General features: G+C 41.5%; 1 protein-coding gene across 2 annotated transcripts in view; it reads right to left on the bottom strand.

Moving 5' to 3' along the window:
- NEK11 (NIMA related kinase 11) overlaps window positions 1–17,771 on the bottom strand; it is a 386,870-nt gene that overhangs the window by 181,264 nt on the left and 187,835 nt on the right. For both annotated transcript variants that reach the window (XR_011020552.1, XM_068234487.1), the window contains exon 6: window positions 12,990–13,116. Coding sequence is in view for 1 of the 2 variants with exons in the window: in XM_068234487.1 (XP_068090588.1) it covers window positions 12,990–13,116 (127 nt within the window). In the remaining variant the exon portion in view is untranslated. The remainder of the gene's footprint in view (window positions 1–12,989; window positions 13,117–17,771) is intronic.

Below are 17,771 nucleotides of genomic sequence, written 5' to 3' on the forward strand. Positions count from 1 at the left end.
CTGCATTTTGGTGCCAATGCTTTGCTTCTCTACTCTGTATGAATTGAAAGTTGTTTTGGTTTTTAAGGGAAAAAAACTGTGATCCTGAAGTGGTTAAACAATATCAGTAGTGTCTGAATCACACTACAAACAAGCATGCACCTAATCTTGTCAGATCTGATAATAATGTCAGAAACACCTAATTCATAAAAGTATTAGCCAAGCATCTGGTATTGATTAAAAGGAAATAAATAAGGTAGCCTCCATACACCTCTCTCTGCAGTTGTCCTTTAAGCAATGATCCGACCAACAGATAGATCCCTCTCTGATCGAATCTGATCAGAGAGGGATCGTATGGCCACCTTTACTGCAAACAGATTGTGAATCGATTTCAGCCTGAAACCGTTCACAATCTGTGGAGCTGCTGCCGCTGCTGCCGCCCCCCCCCCCCCCCCCCGCATACATTACCTGCTCCGGCCGGCGCGAGTCACCTATCACCGCTGTCTTCTTCTTCTCCTCTCCGGCTCCGCTCCGGCTACTGAACTTCCTGTTCAGGGGAAGTTTAAACAGTAGAGGGCGCTCTACTGTTTAAACTACCTGCCAGAACAGGAAGTTCTATGTAGCTCTGGAGCACGAAGCCCGAAGCGGAGAAGAAGACCACAGGACCAGGAAACTTGCGCCGGCTGGAGCAGGTAATGTGTTACCCGCTGTATTGCGTCGGTCGTCGGGCATTCGAACGCCGCTAACGATGCACTCCCAACCCGCCGGCGACCGAGAAAAATCTTCCGCACGGATGGGTCGACGGTAATCGACGGAAACGATCGATTTCGGATGGAAATCGATCGTTCTGTCAGCGGCTACGATCACTGTGATCGAAGCGGCTGTATATCGGCGGGAAAATCGTTAGGTGTATGGGCACCTTAAGACAATCACTTGCCCTTATGTTAGCAACAGCTGTAACTGAATCTTGCCCAATGTATAATTATTTAACACAACCCACACACACTGCTCTTGCACAGTAAAAGTATGGTGCCTAAATAATTCTAATATCAATCCTGCTGTTAAGATATTTTGGTATTTGCAAGTTATTAAATGAATTATTACTAATCATTACTATGCATTCATTAAACAGCTTTGTTAGCAAAGTGCTGCCATTACATGAAGACTTTATATTATATGGATACCTTTTGATTTCTATTTTTATAGAACCGTACTGAGCTTTGTTCTTGGAAAGTATAGGGCTTAGCAGAAAGAATGTAGTGGGATTTAGATGGATCAGGGGGCTTATGTGTCCCAGTGTTTGAATAAATGATGTTGAGAATAGTGAGAACTGTACTGGATCAAAACGATACTATACATCTAACCTCTCTTGTGATTCTAAAGCAATTATAGTTACTGCACTTAAAAAGGTACTGTCTTTTATTAAATTCACTGAACCTGAGGGAGTTATCGACGCTGTAAATTGGAATGGACTACAATTTACCCCTGTACAGGCCTCCTTTATAGGGTCAAAGCAGCACGTTTTCACTGCTAGATAGGATGTCCTTTACAGTCTCCAGTGGGTTCTTGTGTATAAGGAGAAGGCACTCAATTGGCTTTCAAAACTTGCGTTTATAGAATCATTTAGCAATTACACTTGCAGTTTTGGATCACTTACCTTAAAACTGACATAGCCGAATTGGAGGAGAAGTTGCAGAAATCCTTGTCGCCAGAAGCGTATGGGAAGTTGATTGGTGAACAACAGCGAGTGCTGGAAGAAACCCGCAAAGTGATTGTGCAGCGTAAACAGGGGAAGATAGCAAGAGACGCCGAGGATTACAGGCTCCAACAGGTCTACAGCTGGAGGAAGCCGCGTCAGCAACGACGACAGCAGAGCCCGCCTCCCGGAAGTGCGCTGGGGAACCAGAGTGAACAGCGACCCGGAGAGTCAGGGAGAGAGAGGCCACGAGAGTCCCGCAGGAGAAAGCCGCGGCGAGGTAACCCTCGAACCCCGCAGTTGGGGAGCTCAGGAGGATACTCTAGTTCAGGATCTGAGCCCCAACAGTACCAGCAGGGTTTTCGGGAAACTCGCCCACCGCTAAACCCAGGCGGAGGAGCAAGCGGCAAAGGAGAGGCAGGCAGAGGACAAACAAACAGGCGAAACCCGAGGGAACCTCTGGCCCACGATCGTTATCCCCAAAGAGATTGCAAATACAGGGATCAGAGGTAAGCACGCTTGTTGTTAATATCTCGTCTTATGAACTGTCTGCAGATGAACTGTCGGTTCTAAACAAGGGACTAGGTTTTGTGCCAGTCTATCAATTGGAGTATTTTGATTGGGAGATTGACTTTTACAAATTTGTAAGGAATCTACAACTCAGAATGTGCTTTAAAGATAATGTGGTTATACAGCAGAAGGAGCAGTTGAGGAATAAGAGTACATGGATGCCTGATATCACCTCCCCTGCACTGCAGACTTTTAAAAGTTTAGTGATGTCTGAGGTTAAACATACATGGCCTAACTTTGAAAGACAGAGGAATATGAATCTGAGTGCTGGGGAAATTAAAGCCCTTAGGACTTTGAGTGGTAACGAAACCATCATAGTTCTAAAAGCTGATAAAGGAGGGGCCACGGTGGTACAAGATAAGACTGCATATGTTATGGAGGCCCAAAGACAGTTAAAGACCGAGGGACACTATGAGAGATGTCACTGTGATCCGGTATTTGATATCAAGAGGAAAGTGGAATTTTTGGTTGAAGATGCTTTGTTGAATGGCCTGATAACAAAAAATATGGCAGATTTATTGAGGGTAGAACAACCAAGGACACCATTATTGTATTTATTGCCGAAAATACACAAAGGGTTACATAATCCCCCCGGACGACCAATCGTGTCAGCTATAGGGTCATTGCTGTATCCATTGTCTAAATTTGTGGATGTATATCTGCAGGACTTGGTTTAAAACATTCCAGTATGCCTGAAGGACACAACAGATTTATTGCAGCGACTTAAAAACCTAGGCTCAGCATCAGAGGACTTGGTGTTAGCTACATTAGATGTTCAAAGCTTATTCACCTCTATCCCACATGAGGAGGGGATGGAGGTGATAGAGGAAGTGTTACTTGAAACCTCCATGAATCACCATTTGATATATTTTGTCCTTGATTGTTTAGAGCTGGTTTTAAGGAATAATTATTTCAAATTTGCGGATGAGTTTTATGTACAGAAACAGGGTACGAGTATGGGATCCCCGGTGGCTCCGTCATTCGCAAATTTATTTATGCATAGTTTGGAGAAACGTATGTTTGTCGGGAATGTAAAATATGCTAAATTTATCCAATGCTATTTGAGATTTGTCGATGACATATTGATCGTGTGGAAAGGGCCTGTTGAGTCACTGAAACAGATGGTTAATAAGGCAAATTTAGCACATCCTACGATAAAATTTACTCTTGAGTGTTCCACTGAATTGATCCATTACCTGGATGTTGCGATTTCGATTTCCCCAGATGGGTTAAGTACAGATTTGTACACGAAACCGACTGATCGCAACAACCTGTTGAGAACAGATAGTTTTCACAATAAGGCAGTGGTTAGAGGCATTCCGAAAGGACAGTACTTAAGGGCAAGGAGGATTGCCTCCACTGAGCAGGGATAAAAAAAAGCCGCTGATAGGATCACACTTAAATTCGAGGAGAAGGGGTATCAGATCCAGGAGTTGGAGAAAGAGGTGGCTCAAAAATCTAGAGAATCCTTGCTCAGTGGGAGTGGTGAGAAGAGAGGTACTCATGTTAACCAGATCCCATTTGTGCAGACCTATTGCAAGCAGTCAGGCATGATTAAAGGGGTGGTGATGAAGTACTGGTCGGTGCTACAACATGACCCCGTGTTCGGTGAATTATTTAAAGAGCCACCTCTGTTCTCCTATCGGAGAGTTAAAACCATCAGGGATAGAGTGAGTAAGGTAGATTTGTCAGCCAAGACTAGAGAGGTCAAAAATTTGACAAAAAAAAGAGGGACCTATCCTTGTATGGAATGTCATTGCTGTGATTCAATAATCAAAGGTGCTTATGTTGAACATCCACATACTGGGAATAAGATTGAGATAAGGTCAATGTACAGCTGTAAAAGGGAATTTGTGGTGTATGCCCTCAAGTGCCCCTGTGGGATGATGTACGTGGGTGAAACCACCAGACCAGTTAAAGTGAGGATACAGGAACACAGAGGATACATTCGTGGCTTTAAACCAGGGGTGAAGGCCTGCGACACCCCAGTGGCCAGACATTTTTTTGATCGTGGACATGGGGTGTCGCAACTTCGCTGGCTGGTGTTGGATCATGTCCCACCTCTCCATAGAGGGGGAGATAGAGAAAAGATCTTATTACAAAAGGAGGCAAGGTGGATGTGCAGATTAGATACGATCTCCCCTAAGGGGATGAATGAAATGTTTAGTCTTAAATGCTTCCTATAAGGAATGAACTGATGTATATGCTATCTTCTCCCCCCTTTCCCTCAGATCCTGATGGGTGATTGCTCCATCGGACACTCTGGGGATATCGGTTGGAGGGTGGTAAGAGAAAGGAAAATGAGATAAAAGGACACTGTTTATTATAATGTGGTTGTATTTGTTATTGAGGTAGTTACCTATGGAATTTAGTGTATGTGATATGTAGTCAGGTTCAATGGGTAGACATCTTTGTAGTGCCCTGTATTTCCCTGAAGGGGGATTTGAAAATTGAATTGTCACTTAAGGGTTAATGACCAGTTAGGCTGGTCAGCTGACTAATGAAGAGGTGGGGCAATGAAGGGTGTGGTTATTGGGTAATATATTTAAACACTGTGAACCATTATAAGCATGTACACCTGATGAAGGGGATGTCTCCGAAACATGTCGTGTAATTGCTAAATGATTCTATAAACGCAAGTTTTGAAAGCCAAAAAAAAAGTATAATTGCTAAATGATTCTATAAACGCAAGTTTTGAAAGCCAGTTGAGTGCCTTCTCCTTATTGATGAAAATTGCGCTGTGTGTGGAGCGGTGACCCACGGGAGAATTGAGCACCGGCGACCAGGGCTAAGCCAGACCTGTGGAAGAGGTTACCCAGAGGAACAGACTTTTGGTTCTTGTGTATAAGTGATAAGGCTGTGAATAATAGAAGTGCTAGTTTTGCTCATACAGCAGAAAATAGGCACTGCAGAAATAGTTGGAAGCAGAATATCGGTAAAATTACTGATATTCTACTATTCGGCAGTTGTAATTCTGAAATTTTACACATATTTTACTATCACCAAACCTAACTCCTTTCTCATGAGCTCTCCCTTTACTGATGACTAACCCTAACCGCCCCCCAAACCGATGCCTAACCCTAACTGATTCCCCCACCAATGCCAAACCCTAACTGATTTCCACACCAAAAGCCTAGCCCTAACTGACTCCCCCAAGCCTAGTCCTAACCACCACCCCTGCCACAAACCCGGCCATGTGTACCTACATTTAACATAACCTGTCACTAATCTATAGGTTAGGTTGGTGGAGCAAGCATCCATGCAAGAGGACAAAATTAAAAAAATAGTGTGCCACAACCAGTGTCCTTAGGTACCTAGACACAATGGTTCAAGAGTACAGGATGGTCAGCACCACCATAAGCAATTATAACATGCCCTTTACTATATCATGGATGCTGTATTCAACCTTATTTTTTATTCATGATTCAATAAAAAACAGTTTGTAATTACTCATGGTGTTGTTGACGTGATTTGGGTTCCAGAAACGTAGCCTATTGAAATCTGCACCTAAATCGCATGCAAGGGAAAAAAATATGTATGCTGCAGTCTTTCACAAAATGCCTTCGAATTCCCATAGCCGTGCATGGCACAGCTAAAGCTATTTAGAAGTGAGCTCACATCGGCATGGGTGCTGTGTCCATTTCTGAAACGGACAGACCACCCCAGTGGAAATGCAGCCTAAGTAAATGTACCAGGTGATAGAGCTACAAAAAATTGTGACCGGGAGCAGAAAAACTGAGGAAAAAGACAGCTGTAGCCCAGTTACTGAAATCCTAGAATTAACCATGCATATGTTATTACAATCTGCTTTTATCAAACACTCAGTTATAAGCAAACTTCTAAATAAAAGTTATGCATTCATTATAAGTCATTGCAGAACATCTAATCAGGTTCCTTCATTACTGAGATGTTTTCTAATTAAAACTGACATTTAAAAACATAAAAGATGATGTAAGGAGGAGGCTGCAGACTCAAACCAAGTACAAGTGACCGAATATAAACTTTGCTTTTTTGTTAAATATCTGCTTAATTTACATGTAATTTTTTTGTGGAGCACTGTAATTATTTATGCAGATGCTAGCGTTTCTTCATAATTATGTAGAATTTTGTAAAATGACTGGCTAATGCTGCAGATGTACGAGGGGATCTAAACTACTAATCATCAGTCCATTAAATAAAACAAGCATGAGTTGTAATGCTCAATGCTGGCAATAATTTACTGCTGACTGCGTAGTCCACATAAATAGTAATACAGATCAAAGCAGAAAGCTTGAAAGTATAACAAAGCTAATCTGCTGTTTGTGCCAGTCACTAAGGGGAAAATAGCTCTCAAACTTTTTTCTTGTTCATTATAATAGACAAACAAAGATTTATAGGCAAACTTTTAAGACTCCACTAGGCAGGTTTCAGGCTGAATAGATGAAGGAGAACACCAGTCAGATCAGAAGAACATTATAAGCAATGGCTGTTGGGTAATAGGGGCATACGTATTAGTACGCCGCTGGTGCGCTGGCGCAGGGTGAGCTGAACGATGGCAGCTCACCCTGCTGCCGCTCAAACTCCTGGCGGCATTAAATACTATTCCCACTCCGAGTCGTAGCAACTTGGATGGAGGAGTAATTCAGGGTCTGCCGAAACCCCAAATAACCCTTATGCACTATAACATTACTGCTATGACAGCCCCTGATTTCGCCGCTTATCGCTGCGTGTCGTGCGCCAAAACCATCTGCTTTGGAATTGGATATACAAATCAGTTTCTAGAATATACATGTAAAACTCCGGCTCGCGGGCCAAATCTGGCCCTCGGAGCCATTCAATTTGGACCTCAAGTGGTTTTCCCACTTTGCATTATGTTTGGCCCACTCTAGACCACCAGTGAAGCTCTATTGGAGGTGGAGCCCTAGAACACCAGGGGAGCCATATGGGGGAGGGAGAGGTAAATCACTAAACACCATTGAACTGTATAGGGGAGGATGGGGGCCTCCACTAGACACCAGGGAACTGTATAGGGGAGGGGGTCCTCCACTAAACACCAGGAAACTGATTAGGAGTTGGGGGGTCATTAGACGCCTGGTAACTTTATAAGGGAGGAATGTGACCAGTAGACATTGAGGCCCCCGACTAGGTTCCAGTGTACAATTTCGGTCCACTTTATATTTGAGTTTGAAACCCCTGTTCTAGAATCTGTATATGTGATGTAAATAGGTAATCGAAGTTACTAGTTCTAGATTAGAAGCAGAAAATATCTCCAGGCAGAGATTTAAAATATACCTTTTATTAAAAAGCTTGGTAATCAGAGTGATCAAGTGTTACCTTTTTGTGCAAAATGAGACTATTGCAGCTAAAATTCCTGTTTTTAAATCACATGACAAGAAGAAGCTGAGTTCATGTATTTAGTTTCAGGCTGTTTGGGAGGGGATACTTCTGAATAAAATTGTTTATTTATTTATTTATTTTTTATAATATTAATTTATAAATTATTTAGTCAGTGTTTGCCCATTGTAAAATCTTTCCTCACTTCACATGTGTGGTGTGCATGTTCTCTGTTATTTAGACTGCAAGAGGGCAGACGCAGACTGTGTTTCTCTAAGATATGTGCAGTTTATAGCAAGTACAAGTCTGTCTGTGGTGCAGAAAGTGGCAACAGCCTAGGTTTACGAACAAGTATGTTAAAAATTGATTTAATTGATATTGCTCATCCTTACCAATAAATACCATATATTATTTGTTTATGCAACTTCTACATTTCTTTTGAAGAAATACACCTATACATAATAATATGCTTGTTGCTATTATTATGTAACACAAATGATTCTTAACATTGTTCTGTTTTGAGATCAATGAGCATCATGGCTAATATAGCATGGTAGCACGCTGGGACCACAGACAAAAAATGTCTAATTCATGTGCACTGAGGACACTGACACATGTGCTGACTGTAGAGAAGGTAATGAATGTATAGCACTCATCGTCCAGCTTCTTCAGCACATCACCACTGCATAAGATCTAAGATTCCATATGGCACAGCAGGAGATGCTGTAATGTGGCCAGGTTTTACCTTTGTGTTGCTGTATTAAATGCAAGCTTCTAAAATACCAAATTATAGGCAGCACAGAGCAATAATATTATTTTCTATCGATATAGTGGCTGGATAGTGTAATGCCTCTGACGTAGGAGACCTGGGTTCAAATCTCGGCTCTTCCTGTTCAGTAAGCCAGCACCTATTCAGTAAGGAGTTTTTTGGGCAAGAGTCACACTGAGAACACTGCTACTGCCTACTGAGTGCGCTTTGAGTCTGACAGGAGAAAAGCGCTATACAAAAAAAGGAATTATTATTATTGTATAGCTCCAACATCATAGAGCTTATTAATTTTCCTAGGTCATGAGTGTAAATGGAGAAGTGAAGAGGTCCAAGGACAGAGCCTTGTGGTATACTAACAAATTATAATCCCCAAGGAAACAGTCTCCATTTTAGTTTAATACTTGCAAAAAAATAAATAAACTATATGGTCAACTGAGAATAAAGGGCATAATAAAACTACTGAAGAAGTATGTACTTTTTATTAAAAAGTAGAGATGGTCAATAAGATTCAAATAATTCAAACTTGCTTGCTGTTACTACAAGTCATATGCAGTTTGCAATAGGGCCAATCAAGTATCAAATATACTTCCTGTTGATTCAGGCTGTCCCAATTCCCAAAGGACATTCTGCATGGAGGAGAATGTTAGTTTACTGATATCAGTTCCCTATTCTCGAGCAGTTCTGCTTGTGCACCAATCTCTGGCACCCATAGAAACTAAGGAGTGTGATCTATGATCGTGTGACCTCTGCTGACCACCCCAACCAGCCAATCATGGTGCTCAAATACAAAGCTTGTTTTCAGAAACCATTTTTCCTGGTCATGTAGGTTTTAACTATTCTCCAAAATAAAGGGATTAATAAAGTATGTTTTTTGTTTTTTGTAGTTACAGCTAAATAGAAGGTTGTTCTCTCCACAAATACAGAGTTTATATTCAGGTGAACCACTTACAAAAAGATAATATATTTCTAATTCTGTAATTAAAAACAAATGTATGGATTTGTAAACAACTGCTGTGCAGAGAGCATCAGGTGCATGAAGGCTTTAGCACGGCGTACCTGAACTCCAGACACACCATCTGCTGGATCACCCGGAGGCTCCACAGAGTGAAGACGGACGGATGATGATTAATCGTGTCTGCAACTGGCACATCCAAATCCTTATGTTACATGAGTACATTGCAACCCACATTTCCAATAGTTCTGTGTATGTATGAATAGTTACTAATCAGGTTAAAGTTTATAGGGTGTCAAAACCACTGTTGTGTCAAGGTAAGAATGAGGAAAGATCAGTGTTCTTGGTAACAGTGCTTTATCAAAACATGTTATATGTGGTCTATCAAATTGCTTTTATACTGTAAGCTTAAACTCAACAGTTCAAATCATGCCCCTCCCAACAGTTTATCTAAGCAGCCTGAAAGTTTACTGCACAGAGTCCAGCCTTTCCTCTGATGGAGATCTAAGCTACTTTGGCAGTTTTCAAGCATAGTTTTTTTTATCTCGGCTCAAGTGATTTATCCGTGTTAAATATATAAACAACCACAAATTAGGCAAAATGAACTAGTCTCTGTAGACTGCTGAAGATTTAGCATGTGACTGTTCACACGACAGGGAAAGGGATCAAGCACTGTGAAGAAATGTGTGAAGATTAACTACAAGTAGCTTAAAGAGGCACTGTAGCGACATATAGTCGAATGCAGTGTTATTCAGGATAACCACTTTCATGGTAATTTTCCTGATTTTAGCACCAGAAACACTTCCATCATCTATATCTTGCTGTATATTGAATGTAGGTGTATGTATCCTTGCCCTTTCAGTGATGTTTAGCCTAGGCACTCAAACTGTGGTGGAACTACAAGCCCCATGAGGCATTGCGATACTCTGACAGCTCTAAGCACAACTTATAATAATGTGTATATCAATACACATTAGCAACTTACCGCATAAACTGTTCTGTAAATAAATACTTTTCTAATGCTGGGAATACACGGGTCGATTCTGAGCCATTTAGATGGCTCGATAGATAATTTCAAACATGTCCGATCTCGTGCCCGATCGTTTCCACACTCGATTCTGCATAGAGGACAATGGGCAAAGATAAGAAAAATGAATTGAAGATAAGAGAATCGTCCGCAGAATTGAGCGTGGAAAACGATCGGGCGCGGAATCGAGCGGCAAAATTGACCGGTGTAATCCCAGCATAAGTCTGCAGGAGCTATGACTTTATCACATTGCTAAAAAGTTCAAACAAAGCTAGCTGGAAACCATAGTAACAATATTCAGATTTTTATTCAGGACCTCCCAGAGTTTTAATCTCCCTGTTTGTGGCATTGGTTTAAGGCTTCGCCAGACGTCTGCACCTATCAGGATGCAAAAATGTCAGCATCCCAGCATCTGTAAGATTACTGCTTACTGCAGTGACACATTCATCACACAGGCAAGGGAACGAGAGTTCATATCCATGGGAAAGCTGGGGCACATTGGTGAGGATGTTGGCTGGGGGTGCTCAATTGTTCAATGCAAGTTAATCCCTTCCACCTAGGTTTTGACAAGAAGTTAGGATAGGTTCACACTATGCTAGATTGAAAATGTGTATAATTTACTAGACATACATTCCGGTGCAGTACATTTACGGCCATTTGCATCAGTTTTGATAAATAATCAGAAAGGACAGAAATACTCTCCATGCTGTCAGCCTGTCACTAGTCATCCCAGCTTGCAAAATGGATAATGGAAAAGGCTACTGTCCGTTGCCACTGAAATGTCCTGTTGGTATCTGGTATGGTATCCAGTCCATTTTAGTTCAGGTCCAGAAAAATGTTGCTGTTTTCGACTTTCTGGAACAGATTCTTTTAAAACTGACACATGTGAAAGGTTTATCTATCTCTTTTCAGTATGGAAAACTTATTTTCCTCATGTTTGAACCAGCCCTCATTCCAGTTTGTTGCAGGTAAATCATTGTAGTATGTTCAAATATTTGCACTGTATATAGCTGAACTGTAGACTTTAAACTTGACATAAGTCAGGGTCACCTTGTGTGGAGATCTTTCCAGTGCTCCAAGTTCCCTTCTCTCCCCTCCTAATAATTACCACCTTTACATCTTGACCCGTCTCACATGTTCACTAGGCAAAGAAGCTCTTGTAACCTAGCTCAGACACATGAGAAAAGGATCTATGAATTTATTTCTCTGACTTCCTTCATTCAGATACTGGCCAAACATGAATCAGGGTCAGGGTCAGACAGAAGAACAGGAATGTAGTAACAACAATTTCTATAAATAATTATACATTGGATTTCAGCCTGGCCTAAGTTCAGTACGATTTTTGCCACTATGAAAATGCCAGTGGTTCTGGTTCTCTATAGCAGAAACAGATAGGAAGAGATTGGTTTTGTAAATTAGCCATGTAGATTCTATCAAATAATGGAGCACTGCTCCATCCCGCAAACAAATAAACCTTCACTACTTTTAAAATAATATGTTTTAAACACCTAGTATAATCATAACAATAACCAATTCCCAAAACTTTCTATATGCTGGCCTGGGAAGATGATGAGGGTGTACAAATAAGTGATACATAATGGACATACAGTTATAAGTAATCCCATTTCTAACTTTCATTGCCTTATCGAACCCTTGAAACGTTTGCTCTTTACCTATCAGCATCGGAAATGTTCAGGTCAGTTGCCCAAATGAAGCTTTGTGGTGTGACAAAACTGCAAAGGTGCGTACACAGCTATGACTAATGTTGTCCGTCAGAGACCCACTGGGCTGTTCATGCTCAGGTTGTAATTTTCGTCCAGATCGTCGTTATTGGCCACCTCCGACGATTTACAGAGGAACTGTAGTCAAGGACTGAACTTTATCCCAATCAGTAGCTGATACCCCTTTTGCCATGAGAAATCTTTCCCTTCTCTTGAACAGATCATCAGGAATGTCTGTATGACTGATACTGTGGTGAAATCCCTCCCGCCGTGTGATGTCAGTACCTAGGTCCTGACATCACACTGTGGGAGTCTGAGTTGCATTGTGGAAAATAATCACTGTTTCCAACTGCCAATCAACCAGTATCTCCCTCTGTGCATATGTATATCTATAAAAAATAACCTTTTAGCCTATCGGATTGTTAGGGGGTGTGGTTATAGATAATGGCAGTTAGTGCTGTCCGTTTTTTTCTTGTCTGCCAGTAGTAAAGATGATTACGTGCAGGCTGATTGTGGATCAAAACAATATGAACAAATTGCATGAAGAATATCAATCACTTCTTGATCTTGCTTCAATTTTTTAACTTCTCATTTTGCAATGTATTGATTCCCCCCCCCCCCCCCCCCTTGTGGCTAAAGTTCCTCTTTAAATCATACGTGTGTACATAGCTTCCTCACCTGAGCAAAACATTTCAGGTGTGACCAGCCTTTCTTTGGGAAACCTTAGATGTCCCGATTCAGCATGAGATTATCACAAGATGTCTTTTACAACGTTGCTAAGCATAAAGTCAATTTTAACAGCATCTACATAAATTCAAAATGTATAAATAACTAACACACACTCCTGCTTTGCTCTTATCTTTGTTATCAGTATTAACAGACATTAAGAACACTGTTGTACCTTGCAGTGGAGCATTTGTATGTAATTCCTAGCCACCCAGATGAAAACAACTCCTACTCACCAAATGTCAGATTTTGAGTCATATCCCTGGTGTTTCAAGGCTTCAGGACTCATGTAATATGGAGTCCCGGTGAAGGTTGTTGCCAGGTCACTTGAGCCCATCAGAAGACGAGAAACCCCAAAATCCCCTAGAAGCATTTGGAGCAAATAATAAAATAAACAACACATATGTTGTGGTAGCCTGCATGTGATGAAACATAATGGCATAATGCTAATTGCAGGCTTGCTCTGTAATATTTATGCATAGCAGAATCATTGCCTATGCTAATGTCACTTCATTAGTTTGTTATAATAATGTTCTAAAGAATACAAAAAAAAATTATGTTACTTCAGTGAATCCCTCCACCGTGCAATTTGATCGACTTATTCAATAAAAATGTCAACAATCTAAAATTAATTAATTAATCACTAAACCACTAAACTGCAGTGACATTCAATGTAATGCCTGGTGCACACCATGCAAATTCCCATCAGTTAGATGGGTCGATAGATAATTTCCGACAGATCTGATAGGCAGGGCCAGTTTTAGACTTTTTGCTACCTAAGGCAAACTTGTGAGGATGCGCCCCCCCCCCCCCCACACACACACACACATACACACACTTACACACACCTGATTTGAAATGATTGCACAGCACCTGACAATTTGATTTGCTTCATGCCACCGGAAGGCACCGCTTAGGCCTCGCTGGGCCGATTTGCATAATTTTTTTTTTGCTACCGCCAGCTAGCACTTTGCTAGCTGCGTGTGCAATGCAATCTCCGCCGCTACCCACCGATTCGCCGCTATTCGTCGCCGCCCCCCAGGCCCCGTGCGCTGCCTGGCCAATCAGTGCCAGGCAGCGCTGTGGGGTGGATCGGAGTCCCCTTTGACGTCACGACGTCGATGACGTCGGTGACATCATCCCGCCGGTCGCCATGGCGATGGGAGAAGCCCTCCAGGAGATCCCGTTCATTGGGGCTGGGGGGATGCCGCTGAGCAGCGGCTATCATGTAGCGAGACCTTGTCTCGCTACATGAAAAAGAAGAAAAAAACGGATTTGCTGCCCCCTGGCGGATTTTTAGCAAACCGCCAGGAGGGTTAATGTTCTTACATGACATGCTGCAGCTCAACATAATAGCACACTGGCTGGCTGTGACTCTGTGAGTCTCGTTGTCTTCCTACTTCTTCCTACTCTGACTGCATGCTGTTAGTGTAAACACAGTACAAACATGCTGCCCCTGTAATCTTTGCCACCTGATGCAAATGTTTCACCTTGCCTCATGAGAGAAGTGGCCCTGCCAATCTGGTCTCCGATTGTTTTTCTGATTGATGTTCTGATCACTTCTATGCATATCTATCAGAAAAATGATCATAAATCAGATTGGACATGTCGGGAATTATCTATTCGACCCATCTATCAGACGGGAAATTGCATGGTGTGTACCATGCTTAACAGGAGAAAAGTGCAGTGAAGACAAGTGTATGTGTTCATGCCTCAGGATTCAATCAAGAGATCTCAAAAACCCATCAGATACTTGTATAAGCCACCGAAATGTTGCACTGTCTGAGGTTCTTCCAACTTTGGATTCAATATTATTATTATCACTTATGAGTGAGATTACATGTTTTTGACTGAAGTCTGACTGGATTTGCTGCAGCCTTATTTCATACTGTATGTGTGATTCAGACACTATTGCTGCCAGATAAATCAACAGGCTTGCAGGCATTTGGTGTTGTTTAAAAGGAAATAAATATGGCACCTGGCCCAGATGGCATCCACCCTGGGATATTATAGGAGTTGAGTTATCAATAAGATACTTTATCTTATTTTCTGTGCTTCTCTTTCAAATGGGTCAGTTCCTTATGAATGGTGTACTGCTGATATTCAAGAAGGGAAAAACATTAGAATCAGGAAACTATAGGCCTGTAAGCTTGACATCAGCTGTGTGTAAATTGTTCGAAGGCATCTTAAAGAGGAACTGCAGTGAAAATAACAATGAATACAACCACAATATCAGCCATACAGATGTCCCTGATGCTCAATTTCAGAAAAGGTAGATTTCTTGTGGGAAAGGGAGTATCGTCTGCTGATTGGGATGAGGTTCAATCCTGGGTTACAGTTACTCTTTAAGGGATGCTATACTAAATTATGTAATGCAGTATAATCTTATTTCAGTTCGACAGCATGGATTTACTAAATACAGGTCCTGTCTCAAAAACATGCTCAGCTTTTATGAAGTGGTGAATGAAAATTTAGATTTTGGGAAAGCAATAGACTTGGACTTTGCAAAGGCTTTCGACCCTGTTCCCCACCATAGCCTGGTGCAGAAGCTGAGGATACAGGGACTAGGAGAAAATGTGTGTATCGATAGAGAACTGGTTAAGGGGTAGAATGAAAAGCGTGGTGGTAAGCATACTCAAAACGGTAAACTGTTAGCAGTGGGGTACCACAAGGGTCAGTACTTGGTCCATTTCTTTTCAATTTATTTATTAATGATTAAGTAAATGGGATATAGAGTAATGTAGCCATCTTTGCAGATAATAAAGAAATTATGCAGAATTATCAACACTAAGACGGATAATGACATATTACAACAGGATCTTGACAACATGGCCATAATGGCAGGCACATGGCAGATTAAATTTAACTGCTTGAGGATCACAGGCTTACACTACCCACCCCCCCCCCCTCCCACCCCCTAGTGACCAGGCAATTTTTTACAATTCTGCAACCCATAGCTTTAACAGCCCGTTGCAGGGCCATACAACTCAGCACACAAATGAATCTTGCCTCCATTTGTTGCCACCAACAAAGCATTCTGATGGTGGCATCTGATTGCTGCTGAGATGTTTTGTTTTCTATTCATTTTATTGTTTTTGTTTTTTTTTATAAAATCATCATGTATTTTCTTTAACCCATTCAGGTTCCGTCGTTTTCACGTGAGAAATGTTCACCTCCCATTCATTAGCCTATAACTTTATCACTACTTATCACAATGCACTGATCTATATCTTGTTTTTTCCGCCACCAATTAGGCTTTCTTTGGGGGGTACATTTTGCTAAGAGCCACTTTACTGTAAATGCATTTTAACAGGAAGAATAAGAAAAAAATGAAAAAATTCATTATTTCTCAGTTTTCAGCCATTATAGTTTTAAAATAATACATGCCTCCATAATTAAAACTCACGTATTGTATTTGTCCATATGTCCCGGTTATTACACCGTTAAAATTATGTCCCTATCACAATGTATGGCGACAATATTTTATTTGGAAATAAAGGTACATTTTTTCCATTTTGCATCTATCACTATTTACAAGTTTAAAATAAAAAAAATATAGAAATATTTCATCTTTACATTGATATTTAAAAAGTTTAGACCCTTAGGTAAATATTTACATGTTGTTTTTTTTATTGTAATGGTTTTTTTTTTTTTATACTAAACATTTTATTTGGGTACTTTTGGGAGGGTGGGAGGTAAACAATAGATTTATAATGTAAATGTGTGTTAATTCTTTTTTTTTTTTTTTTTCAGGTGTAGTATTACTTTTTGGCCACAAGATGGCGGCCATGAGTTTGTTTACATGACGTCACTCTAAGCGTAGCACGCGCTTAGAGTGACTCATCGGGAAGGAGACGGCCAGAAAAAGCTCAGCTTTCGAGAGAAGCTGTCGCTTTTTCAGCGGGGGAGAGGAATCAGTGATTGGGCTTCATAGCCCGATACATTGATTCCTTGGCTCCAGAATCCGCGGCCGGGAGTGTGCGTGCACGCGCACGATCGGCCGCGGGGGCGCGCGGTAGCGCGCATGGTTGCTGGACGTAGAAACTACGTCCAGGAACCAAAATAGGTTAATTAACCTTCCCACCCTCCCTACCCCCCGGAGAGCCAATCAGTGTTGATCACCTCTCATAGACATCAGTCAACGAGAGGGATCTGGTTGTGACACACTCGAGGGGACAGCTTAGTGACAGAGCTGTCCCCCGTACAGCGCTGCAGTAGATCACAGCGCTGTACAACACTAAAAAGCGGCCGTTTATTTATTTTTTTTTCAGCCTGCCAGCAATGATCGCAGCTGGCAGACCGTTTATGGAGCGGAGCTCCGTCACTCAAGTTTACTCATGTAAACTTTACATTTATCAACATTAACCCCTTCCCGACCGCCTAACGCCGATAGGCGTTGGGAAGGTGGCTCCCCCAGGACTTGATGCCGATCAGCGTTAGGCAGTCCTGGGGGAGCCACCTTCCTGACATCTATCGGCATTAGGCGGTCAGTAAGGGGTTAATATTGATAAATGTAAAGTCATGCACCTTGGTAGAGCACCATATAAAAAAAAATGGCATACAGCTGGGAACATCAGACTTGGGAATACTGGTTGATAACAAGTTAAGTAACCATATACAACGTCAAGCAGCGGTAGCTAAAGCAAACTAAATTCTTAAATGCATAAAAAGGGATATAAAATCTCGAGATGCTAGTATACTACACCCTCTGTATAAATTACTTGTGGGGTCACATCTGGAGTATGGGATACAGTTTAGGGCAACACAATATACAAAGGATATTGAGCGGGTACAAAGTCGGGCAACTAACTTAATCAGAGAAATGGAAGATCTCAATTACCAAGCAAGGTTGTACAAACTGGCCTTATTTAGCATGGAAAAAAAGGCAACTGAGAGGTGACCTGATAAAAGTGTATGAATACATCAGAGGGCAATAGAAAAGCTTGGCAGATGAGCTTTTTGTCTGTAGGGTTGTACAGCAGACAAGGGGACATGATCTGTGTATGGAGGAAAAAAGT

The sequence above is a fragment of the Hyperolius riggenbachi genome, chromosome 5 (genome assembly GCF_040937935.1).
Source record: "Hyperolius riggenbachi isolate aHypRig1 chromosome 5, aHypRig1.pri, whole genome shotgun sequence".
Lineage (NCBI taxonomy): Eukaryota > Metazoa > Chordata > Amphibia > Anura > Hyperoliidae > Hyperolius > Hyperolius riggenbachi.